The sequence below is a fragment of the Hoplias malabaricus genome, chromosome 14 (assembly GCF_029633855.1).
Source record: "Hoplias malabaricus isolate fHopMal1 chromosome 14, fHopMal1.hap1, whole genome shotgun sequence".
Classification (NCBI taxonomy): Eukaryota; Metazoa; Chordata; class Actinopteri; order Characiformes; family Erythrinidae; genus Hoplias; species Hoplias malabaricus.
In genome coordinates, this window is record NC_089813.1 from 9,764,700 (window position 1) to 9,777,192 (window position 12,493).

At 41.4% G+C, this 12,493-nt stretch overlaps 1 protein-coding gene across 2 annotated transcripts; it reads right to left on the reverse strand.

Moving 5' to 3' along the window:
- Window positions 1-1,273: 1,273 nt before the first annotated feature.
- On the reverse strand, window positions 1,274-11,333 carry renbp (renin binding protein). Of its 2 annotated transcripts, none has more exons than XM_066644171.1 (11): window positions 11,189-11,333; window positions 8,596-8,701; window positions 7,250-7,325; window positions 6,262-6,337; window positions 5,862-6,040; window positions 5,472-5,696; window positions 5,255-5,336; window positions 4,697-4,872; window positions 4,212-4,343; window positions 3,031-3,118; window positions 1,274-2,421 (listed from the first exon to the last, which is right to left on the reverse strand). In XM_066644171.1, the coding sequence occupies exons 2-11, from the start codon at window positions 8,691-8,693 to the stop codon at window positions 2,345-2,347; spliced, it is 1,209 nt and encodes a 402-aa protein (XP_066500268.1). In that variant the 5' UTR covers window positions 8,694-8,701; window positions 11,189-11,333; the 3' UTR covers window positions 1,274-2,344. The 2 variants fall into 2 exon arrangements, with proteins under 2 accessions (XP_066500268.1, XP_066500269.1); XM_066644172.1 differs by lacking the exon at window positions 1,274-2,421 and adding an exon at window positions 2,436-2,899.
- Window positions 11,334-12,493: the final 1,160 nt, after the last annotated feature.

Sequence of the window (12,493 nt, forward strand, 5' to 3'; positions counted from 1 at the left end):
CTTTTCTTTCTCCGTTATTCCGTGTGAGAGCAGGGCTGATGCGTCTGTGGCAGTTCCCCTCCCCTTCTCTGTCTGCTGCTTTCTAGTGGGGGATTAGTGGGAATCTGCCCTGTGGCCCGTCTCTCTGTACTGTTTAAACTGTACCAAACAGCGCTGAAGCCACCAAACGCCAGCTCAGTGTCCTGCATAATGTGACAAATTCTAGCTACACACCCACTCACACTCACTCTCTCACACACACACTGTTTTGGTGGCATTGGACAGACAAAGAGGTGTGTGGCACTGTTGCCATGACAGTACTTGTATTTTTTATGTATCGAGTCTCGTGTTTTGTTGAAGGGAGACTCACAGATTTTGAATAAACTCGTAGATTATTTTGGGAAGTGTGAATAAAAACAAAAAATATGAAAAAACAACCAGAAAAAAAGGCATTTAAGTTTTGGTGCTACTTTCCCAAAATAGGTCACTGCATATTATGCCTCTCTATCTACTGACGTTCATTTTAATCATTTCAACTTTTACTTTCACTCGACGCTTTTTGTTTTGTCTTGTTCTGCTGTCTCTTTTCTCCCACCTCCTTTTTTTCCCCCCCTTTGTTCCTCAAAGTCTAAGGAACTGTAAAAACACCTCACTGTAACTCTATCTCCATTTTATTTTGTCCCTGGGTTCTAATAATTATTATATTATTGATATTGCAGACAAGCAATTGTTGTGAGTTTGTGTATAAACATTTTCATTTCAATGTTGCCTTTGTTTCTTTTCACTCTTGTTAGAGAATAAAAGTTTAGGATTGTTTTAGGAGTCTGTGGATGTCTCTTCTCTCACAGATCTCACGTGGTTTAGTTTCAGGGGAAAATCCTTATCTTCCTCAGTTTCTTTTGATGTTTATTACGCTGATGTTCAGGCTGTTGGAATGTGGGACGATTTTTTGGGTCAAATCTAGTCTCAGCCACACACTCCACCCACTAGTTGACAGAGATGATACTTTCAGTGCATTTAAGCTGCCCTCACTCAGGATTCTGCCAACTGCGTTCTGATTGGCTCTCTGCCTCCTCCTACACCTCAAGCCAAAAAAGCAGACTTGTGATTGATCTCGTGTATCAGTCAAATTTCTTTTTCTGCAGTAATAGGCTGTTCTTGGGCGTGTAAAGTGGCGAATGTGAGACTAGGACAAATCAGCCTCCATCGTGGCGTGGGCACAGCCCGGATAATAGTATTTGTTTGTTGCTGTTGGCGAAGTGGAATGTACAAACAATGAGTTAACCTACTACTATGTAATCACTTGTGATATGCTTTTATTAAAGGGGCAGCAGTGAGAGACTACTTCCCTTAAAATTCTCAAACACATTATAATCAGGATTACAAACACAACGTTACATTACAGTAGTGAAATCACTAAGTTTAGACTGGCATTAGTGTAAAACTCATCCATTTTGAATTCATCCTGAGTTTTAAAATGAATAAATCCAGACTTTGAAGTAACACAAACAGCAAATGAACATGTCGTTTTAGAGAGGATTAAAACACAGATTACAGTCCATTACAGATTTATTACACAATGGGATTTAATGATTAAATGTTGTATGAAATGAATTTTCAATAATACATTTCAGAAATGTACAGGCTTTGTTTTTCTCCCTCAAACTACCACTGAGTCAAAACTAAGGAGTCCATTTCAACTGCAGTGTTATTGATGGTAGTCTTTGAACACTACCTCCCACTGAGTCTCCTGAGTGTGTCTCAGTTTAAAATGAGCTTTTGTTTCATTTTTATTATAGGATTTAACAGCCTGCTAAGCTTTATGTGCAAAACCAGGACAAGTGTAGAGTGCTGTCATGGCATCTTCAGAGTCAGCGTCATTTCTGCTTCACGATTAGAGTAAATGAAATAAAGATCTGGACACATGGTGAAAAATAGCATTAAATTCAGTGATATATAAAAATATTTTTATAGGAGACTTCCCTTTTAACTGAAATTTCCAGAGTGTTTATAATACATTATAAGGCATTATAATAAAAACAGCATATATATAAGTTCCCAGGGACAGGGCGGTGGAGAAGTGGAACTGCATTCTCTGGAGTTGATGAGTTGGAGTGGTGTTTGAGAGCCATAATTAAACCTTTCTGTTAGGGACCATTACTGCTGCAAAAAAAGAGGACAAAACTTCCACATTCCACAAGTGCTGAAGGACCACAAACACTGGGACAGTGTGGGTGCTGACTCTGTGTGGATTAGGAATGTGAAAATGTAAACGAGCTGAGGTTGAAATCATGATGCTGTGCTTGTGTCTTTGGAGGAAGAAGGTGATGCATAGCTCCAGAAAACCATTCAGCAGTCGTTATATTCAAGACTCGTTCTTTGCTAGCAGGCCGTCCAACAACTTCTCACACATGTAAAGACACCGAGGGACATGGAAGAACCCTGAATATAAATGTTACACATGAAACACACATTAGAAACAGCTGAATCTGTAACAGAGATGCACTTTCACTACAAATCAGTTGGTCTCCTGAGTGGAGCAGAGGTCTAAGTGTTGGCCCCATCGGTGGGTGGTCGCCAGTGAAGTCTTAATTTCTGTGGGTGGGCGGTCCTAACCTCAGTGTAAAACAGGATTGGTTGAGTAGGTGTGAAGGGGGTTCAGTGACACCTTGTGGCAATACTGACATGAGTTTTTCACTGAAGTCCCTAAACTCATCTTATAACCACATGACTAGGGTATTAGGGTTAACCCCACCTTGTCACTGCTCCCCTGGCTCTAGGCTAGTGAGGATGGTCAAAATACATAGGTTTCCCTTGTGGTCTTATAGAGTAAATAAAGTATCTTCACTGTGTCATACCTACCAGGACCCCTAGTTCCAATCACTACCGCTGTAAATGACTTTTGTCTCCATCTCAGGGACTGAATTACACAGAAATACTTAATTCAATTCTGGAAGCAGTGGTGTTATAGGTAAAAATAACAGCAATATTATGTTAAGAACAGCATAATGTTTCCAAACTGAACTGCAGATAACTCCCAGGACCACTCACCTTTGAAAGGTCCCCCTTTGAAGTCCAGCACCACCTCGCCCTGACGACTCAGATATCCAAACCACTCTCCGTGCTCTTCATCGGGAAACTGAGACAGAGGAACAAAGCTCTGCGGAGTTAGTAAAGCTCAAACACACCCGTCATGAACTGCTACCCGCTTTAGCAGCTTTGAAAGAGCCTGGGGTCACACATTTTGGACAGAGGGGTATCATGCTGTGGACCACTGGGCCTGTGTCATCTGGACATGGAACAATATTCTATATGTGTGGAATGAACAGGTTTTGGAGAACTGATCACCCAACAACAGCACCACGTTCTCAAAAACCTGGCAGGGGGTCTCTGAGGTGAAAAGTTTAAATATTTCTGATCCAATGTAAAGTGCACAGGCTGTTAAAGCAGAAACAAGGGTGACTCCATGTTAATAGAGAGAGAAAGAGAGAGAGAGAGAGCAGGAGTGACGCTGTGTTTACATCTATAAATAAAATCGCTAATATGTGGGTCCAGAGCCTACCTGGAATCATTGGGCACAAGGCGGGAATACACCCTGGAGGGGGCGCCAGTCCTTCACAGGGCAACTTTTGAGTCACCAATCCACCTACCAACGTGTGTTTTTGGACTGTTGGAGGAAACCCACACAGACACAGGGAGAACACACCACACTCCTCACAGACAGTCACCCGGAGCAGGAATCGAACCCACAACCTCCAGGTCCCTGGAACTGTGTGACTGCGACACCTACCTGCTGCACCACCGTGCCGCCCCTAAAATGACTCATAAATATTAAAAATGAATGAATGCATTAACGTTTCTAGATTTGGAAAAGTCCACTTTCACCATCCAATTAAATCACAATAAATAAAGTCCTGTCCACATTAGATTGGCGCCCCCTCCAGGGTGTGTTCCCTCCTTGTGCCCAGTGATTCTGGGTAGGCTCTGGACCCACCGCGACCCTGAACTGGATAAGCGGTTACAGGCAATGAATGAATGAACGTCCACATCACCTTCCACCCAATATGCTGTTTCCGGGTTTCGATTTAAACACAGATATATTGGGTGACCCACTCCATGGAGCATGAAATCTTTTATAAATGGTTGAAATAAACAACTCATATCACACTTCATCATACTGCCCACATTTGGAGGAGTGTATTTGTTGTAATGCTGCTCCAGATATTACTCACATGGCTGAAGGTGTAGTTGTAGATCTGTGTGAATCTGTCCAGTAGAGCAGGTTCTCTGAAATGGCTGTAGGCCATCAGGTAAGAGATCAGAGCCTCACAGTGTGGCCACCACAGCTTCATATTCCACTCCAGCTGCACACCAATGGAGAGTAGCCATGTTAGTGACTTTTTATGTGGATAATAGAGAATCTCAGCTTTTTCTTGCCCTATTCCACCGTGTTGCTGCGAGGACATTGCTATGATGTCATACCCAAAGTAAACAACTGGCTCTGCACAAACCAGAACCAGACAAGGTGCAGTCTGCTCTCTCCTCATTGGCTAAACTCAATGCACAGTCTATGTCCTGAGGGTGAAAATATTCTTCATGATTACACTTGTTTGTTTGTGTTTAGGTACCTTAGACCTCCCCCGCCACCACAACAGTAACTCTAAAAGGAAACCCTTCAGCTAAATCTCAGTGTAGGTGTCTGGGCTGTGGCTCTGACCTGAGTGGGACAGTGTCCATCTACGTCCAGGAAGTAGAAGAGACCCCCGTGTTTCTGGTCCCAGCCTGTGAGGAAAGGAACCTCCATGAACTTCTCCAGAGCAGTTTTCTGCAGCTGTTCGTCACCTCGTGTCTGAGCGTACTGCAGCAGGAACCAGCCGGCTTCCAGAGCATGACCTTCAAAAGGCAACAGAACCTGAAGTTAACTGCTGCACGTAAACAAAATGCTCTTTATGTGCATCACGTCCAACAAGAAAATCTCACAAATCAATACTTTCACATTCAAAAATAGTTGTAGTAGATTTACACCTTTATTAACTTTCATAACTTACTTTTAATTGGAAATAAGGCATGGATAATACAGTAGGAAACCACAGAAAACAATGTTATTACCCAGTAATAAAAATTTACATTTTGTTACAATTCCAGTTGCATTTTTGTTCCTGCCAAAAGAACTCATTTTCCTTCTATTTCGAGCCAGTTTGGGATCTGAGTCATCAATCATTACCAAGGCTTTGTCATATTCCGTTTATGTTTTGAAGAGGATCAGGTGCAATACCTGGGTTCTGCACTCGTCCCTGGCAACCAGGCAGCTCCTTTCCATCCTGTGAGACATTCTCGAGAATGGCCTTTCCATCTCTCTAAAGAGAAACAGAAGGTGTTTTCCTCTTCCAAAATACTCTGGACTTTGTGGGTTGTATATAAAGGGACCACGCTTTGCCATTGAGCAGGAGCCCATTCTGCTCCGTCGAACATTAGGTCTAGTCTTCACTTACCTGTATGTGCTGCAGTATCTGTTTAACACACCAGTTTCCCAGCTCCTTGTATTTTTCTGTCTGCTTCTCTCTGCCCTCTGTCAGCTGATCCACGAGGCACAGGAGCATCATGGGAACCGCCATACTGTTGACAGGTAGATCGCCAGGCAGCTGAGGCCGACCCAAGCCAGACGGGTCGATCCGGACCCAGTGGACCAACTGATCCATCATAGCCTCTGCATCGGCCTGTAGAGAAGACGAGAATACACTGACAATTTGTCACCAAATAAGTGGTCATTCAATGCTATTTTATACACTGTCTTTAAACTGACTTTGGAGATTCTGAAATAATCAAATGATTCTGCTTCTGTCAGATGAGACCCTAAATTAATACTTCATTCACAGTTTCACCTGCATCTTTTGGTCTCCTGTGACCCTGGCCAGCTCATCCATGGCCATCACATAGAAGCACTCGCTGAAGATGGTCCTCTGGACCTTGACCGCTCTGCCGTCCCTCGTCAAACAGAAGGCACACTTCCCTGGATTTTCTGAACACTGGACTCGAGCATAACGCTGAAGAAATATCCCACCTGAATGACAAAGTAAACAGTTCAGGTTCATTCGCACAAGCATTCAAAACACTTATTCAAATTCAACAAAGAGGATTTTCCTCCAGCAGCAGTCTCATTTTCATATTTTCAGATATCTGTATCACTTAACCACTTCTCCCACCACCCCCCAAAACAGAGCTTTGAATGTTTGTGTAGAGCATATGAATGTTATAAACGTCATTTAAAGAGGAAATGCAAACCGGATTTGGCAGCATCAAGGATCTCAGGTCGGCGAAACCTCTCGACAGTTCGGTAAAGCCGGCAGTACATCCACACCTGAAACAATAGTTACAAAACATCACGAGATAAGCCTTGTCCTCCATTAATCCATCCATCCATTATCTGTAAGCACTTATCCAGTTCAGGGTCGCGGTGGGTCTAGAGCCTACCTGGAATCATTGGGCACAAGGCGGGAATACACCCTGGAGGGGGCGCCAGTCCTTCACAGGGCAACACACACACTCACAAATTCACTCACACACACACACACACACCCCCATGGACACTTTTAAGTCGCCAATTCACCTATCAACGTGTGTTTTTTGGACTGTGGGAGGAAACCGGAGCACCCGGAGGAAACCCACGCAGACACGGGGAAAACACACGTCCTAAGTGTTAATGAAAGTTGTTATTTCTAAACCAACCCCATGTAGGGAGACCTGCACTGTAAAGCACAAACGGATTCTTTCAGCAAGATTATATCTCATGAGTAGCAGTCAATTGAGAAATTGTAAAAGCAATAAGGGTTCGATTCCCGCTCCGGGGTGACTGTCTGTGAGGAGTTGGTGTGTTCTCCCTGTGTCTGCATGGGTTTCCTCCGGGTGCTCCGGTTTCCTCCCACAGTCCAAAAACACACGTTGGTAGGTGGATTGGTGACTCAAAAGTGTCCGTAGGTGTGAGTGTGAATGTGTGTGTGTGAGTGTGTGTTACCCTGTGAAGGACTGGCGCCCCCTCCAGGGTGTATTCCCACCTTGCACCCAATGATTCCAGGTAGGCTCTGGACCCACCGCTGAATTCCCTGAATTGGATTAGCGCTTACAGATAATGAATGAATGAATAAATGAATGAAAGCAATAAGTAATGGCTTCCATAAATAATATTTGCTACTTTCTGGTGGTAAAATTGACTGCCACAAATTGTTGATCCTTTCTTGAATTCAGATTTTAAAAAAAAAGCTGATTTTCTTACCTGTCTGCCCTGTAACCACACATACTTAAGTTCATCATAGATCTTCCCATCTTTTCCAATGCAGGTAAAAAAACCACTATAACAGAGAAAAGGCAAAAACATTATGCAGTCCTTATAGCAATTATTTCAGTCGAATGCTTCAATTTATCATTAAACTTCATAAGCAAAGCTGAAGCCAAAATTCATTCCTGTTAAAACAGGAAGGATCCATTTCCAAACTTCCATTTATGTCAAGGTTGCGTCCAATCAACTGCTGTTTTAGAGGAACATAGCATTTAAAATACGTTTCCGTCTTCAGTTTTTAGAAATGACACTGTACAGAAACTGCTCTTTTAAGAGTTTCAAAGGATTTGTTAAAGTCTGTTGATGCTGGTAATTATTCGGTGCTAGTGCTACTGGCCATAATTCTGTACATGATACAGCTGGTCACCATATCTTGATTAGTAGACTATGTGAATGCATAAGAGATTTCTCACGAGGAGACTTTGTGTATGTTTATTGTCTTTTATTCTGTGGTGTTTTGCAGGGTTCAGTTTTGGGGCCTTTGTTGTTTTGAATTGTATGCTGCCCTTGGCACAGATTATAAATGTTTTTTATTTTACTTATCCTTTATCTGTAGACATTATTTAGCTTTAGTTCTCGTGTAAACCTAATGAGGTGCATAGTTTTTTTAAGGCTCGTAGACGGATAGCATATACACAAGGACTGGACGGCAGAAAAATTATTTTATAGCTTAATGGTGATAAGATGGACGTGTTAATTGTTGCTCCTGAAAAGGTCATCTGTCTGAATACACAGAGCTCTGAGTTGATATCTACTGCTGTCAGTCCCCGTTTATGTCATTTTTGTGTCATATCTGATCATTTGACCATTAAGTCAAGTGTTATATCTGATCATTAAGATCTGCTGATTCTGTGGTTTCATTTAAAAAGGTAGTTAATGACGTATATTTTTAAGCAGGTATTTGAATAAACTTTAAGTAATATTGCATGTATTTTATTATTCATTTTGTGATATTATTGTTCATTTATGTTCTAAAATATTTACGTAAAACATTTTGAGAGTTTTGTCTGTGAAAAATGTTTTTTTTTATTTATTTAAAATAAATTTTATTTATTTCCTAATTTAAATTCTTATAATTTACTCCTGACTTAAAGTGATCCAGTTAAAAAAATCAGCTAAGACCTTGCAGAACCAAGAATGAGAACCACTGGCAACAACAAACAGCTGCCTATCTTTCTATGTTCAATTTAAAACATTTTCAGAGGATGAAAATAAGGAGGATATTGTAGTTATTCTAAAATTAGCTGGGCATAAAACCTAAGAGAAATATCGGATTATTTTACCCGTATTGCTGGTCGTGAGAATATTTGAGCCAGAAATCCACCACTCTGTCCAGCTCGGCCTGTATTCTCTTGCGATACGTCTCCAACACGTCTGCCATGGTTGTGCCTACAGATAACAAACCAAACAAACTTTATCAGGTAGTTGACTGTTGACTGCTCACAACAGTGACATTCAGTGTTTACAGTTTTTAATATAGATTATATATTCTAAATATTGGCAGCACGGTGGCGCAGCAGGTAGTGTCTCAGTCACACAGCTCCAGGTTCGATTCCCGCTCCGGGTGACTGTCTGCGAGGAGTGTGGTGTGTTCTCTCTGTGTCTGCGTGGGTTTCCTCCGGGTGCTCCGGTTTCCTCCCACAGTCCAAAAACACAGTTGGCGACTCAAAAGTGTCCGTAGGTGTGTGTGTGTGAGATGTGTGTGTGTTGCCCTGTGAAGGACTGGCGCCCCCTCCAGGGTGTGTTCCCGCCTTGCGCCCAATGATTCCAGGTAGGCTCTGGACCCACCGTGACCCTGAACTGGATAAGGGTTACAGATAATGAATGAATATTCTAAAAATTAAAGACTGTTTAGAGGCAGTACTGACTAAGGGACATAGAGAACAAATAATATACAAATAATAACGAAGGATTCAATTTGAGCTTCAATAATGCATTTTAAGGAAGGTATTATTAGCATACTTATATATACACGGATCATCATAATATTATGACCACTTTCTTTCTTCTACACTCACTGTCCATTCTCTTAGCTCCATTGAACAGAAGCACTTTGTAGTTATACAATTACAGACAGTACACCATCTGCTGCTCTGCATAAATACAGTAGAAATTAAGACCCACCCCCACATTTGTTTTTAGCCCTTTTCTGAGAATAGCCCAACCATTAAAATAATAATAATAACAAATCCAGACATCGGCGTCCTGTGGGTGGTGTCCAGCGAACACTGATGGAGGACTAGAGATGACCAACACAAAATGTGCAGCAACAGATTTTTATTTAATTCTTAGTTTACCGAGGCAAGCCATTAGGAACATTTTTATTTACAATAGCGGGGGCTGGGATGAGCTACTGTCACTGACTTTACAACTAAAAGGGGGACCAACAAGGTAGGTGTGTCTAACAGAGTGTTAAAACTCCAGCAGCACTGCTGTGTCTGATCCACTAGTACCATCACCACCAACACATCAGTGTCACTGCGGTGCTGAGAATGATCCACCACCAAAATCATTCCTGCTCTGTGGTGGCCCTGACTTATGGAAGCTAATCTGTCTCATCAGACTTTGAAATAATTCAATTCGATAAACCAAATTCAGATGCCAAAATACGAGTTTAAAAATTCAGAGTACACATCCGGGATACAAAGGATAAGCAATCGATTCATTGGGATTTTGCAACAGATCTGAACTGTTTCTCTGTTAATTTTTTGCTAGAGCAAAAAAACAAGGTGAAAACCTTAGTCAGCTCTTTTTCAGACTTCCTCTTACACAAACTGTGTCATGATCCCTGCCTTTGCACTCATTAGCTGTGCTCCATGTACAAAAATGAAAGGCTCTATCAGTTCTTCTTTAATATCATGAACTTCCTTCTGTATTTAACACTTTTTTCAAGTTGATACTTTAAAAATCCTTTTTTCGCATTTTGCAGAAATTACTTAACAACAAATCATGTGACAGCAAGGTCAGTTAATCTGATGAGTCAGGAATTTCAGTGGGTTTAAACAGAGGGAGAAATGTAGGCTACGGCTGTGTAACATTGTGGCAAAACGTTGGTAATAAGGTACAGGATGTGCTGTTCCAAAAAAAAAAAAAGGAAACAGCTCTTTGGTTATGTTCCAGCCTCTAACTGGCAGCTACTATGGGCTGAGTGACTATCAGCTGCATCTAACTGAGCAGTGAGACCTATCACTGGTTGACAGACAGCTGTCGATCATTCCATGGCTGCTACATTTGGTCTCATGGTCAGTGCCAAATGTCATTGCTACCAATGGCCAACCTGTGCCCTAACTGGTTAATGTCACATGTCACATGATAACAGTAGTCTCGGATGTTTTGTTCTTGCTTCAAACCAATGACTGACTGCTTTCAGCTCACCCTAATGCTCAGCAAAGCAAATAGCATTAGTGACTTAAGTGCACTTAAGGTGTTTCACAGACACATTCACTAATGTGTTTCAGGTTAAATCTAACACGGCTCCCTACTCCTTACACATTGCACTACATTAGTCACAACACACAGTTAAATGTCTTACAAATCACAGCTTTGATGTGAAAGTCACAACTTCAGGACCAATGTAGGGCTCTGTTTTGGGGGTTGGAAGCCATTTGAGATACTGCATCAGTCCTAACACTCCCACATTCAGCTAAACAGGTTTTTCCACATAAACTGCCTCAAAGCAGCTTGGTGTTTTCGTATAAATCTTTTCAAAGTGTGTTATTGTTGATGTCTTCAAAATTTTATAGCGTACAGAAATAAGGAAGTTAACCTGGCAGTTAAACTGCAGAGGGACGCCACATAGGAAAAAAACACCAAGAACTACAGAAATGCACTGCTTTATTACAGAGACTTGGAAAAGCGTTAGAAACTGGTGTTTACCTGCAGTGTAGTGAAAACGCCACTCTCTTCACACTCCTATCTGCAGCTCATCTCCCTGTAACAGAGCGGGCTGAGCTAGGACCTTCGCTCCGAGAAAAGCAGAGCGAACTGAAACAGCTCCGAGCAACAGAGCCTTCAGTGAACAAGAGCCTGCGCATCATGTGACCAATCAGAACTCAGCTGATCCAGTTTCCCCTCTCCCTCCGCGCTCATTGGTCAGCGCGTCTGTGTCCTACACCAATCAGATGCGAGGATAAAAAAATGTATGGATGTACACGCAGGTTTACGGCACTTTTTAATGTGTTGTTTTTACCTTAGTATTATGCGGTCCATCAAATGTTGCTGTTCATCCTTTTCCACAGTGAAGACAACTCAGTGCTGGCTCTGGAAAGATGTTAAAAGAATGCACAGGAATGTGCGTGGGTTTATTGGGATTGTTGAGTCATGTAAAGCAGAAAGTACATCCAATTAATAAAACTGGATTTTGTAGGTGTGGAAAAATACCCGGCAGATTTCTTTGGAAACTGGAATTGATAGGAATTGCATGGGAACAACAAAAGAGTGACTTAAGGCTTGGGAACAACATTAAAAAGCCATTCAAAGAGAAATTTCTGTGGAAATGTATTTATATATTTATTTTATTAATTTGGTACAACTTAATGATTTAATGTGTGGGAAATACCTCATTAAACATGAGGACAGGATATTTAAATGTCTTTTTCCCATACCATAAAGTTATTTCAACACATGTATTATTATTGTCGTTAACACAATTTAAATTATTTGAAGGGATGTCACCTGAAGAAATATTTGTTTGTTTATTTGTAGTTTATCCGTTTGATTCAGAGAGTGACCACTGGTCAAACTGTGATATGTATTTGATGATAATGATGATATTGTGCTTTCTGAGACAGTCAAATCGCGCTTCAATTTTAAGACATTACACAGTAAACATTTAGCCGTTGATTCAACGTTGAAATAACTTAATGACTGCCGTCTAATCAACATTCTCTTAAGGTTGAAAATGAAAGTTGAAAAGACGTCCAAACACGGACATTGAAAAGACGACTATTAGGCTTATGTTGGACGTTTATTGACGTTATTAATTGGTCCCGAAATAAATTACTTGTATAAAACGCGTTTTGGACGTCCACTGACGTTATCAATTGGTCACAACATAACTAAATTATTAAGATGGAATTTGGACGTCCATTGACGTTTAAATGTGTCCTTGGCGGACAGACTACTTTTAGACCTAATTTGAACGTCCAGGGAGGTTCCTTGTTTACTGGGTAAGGAGTCTCT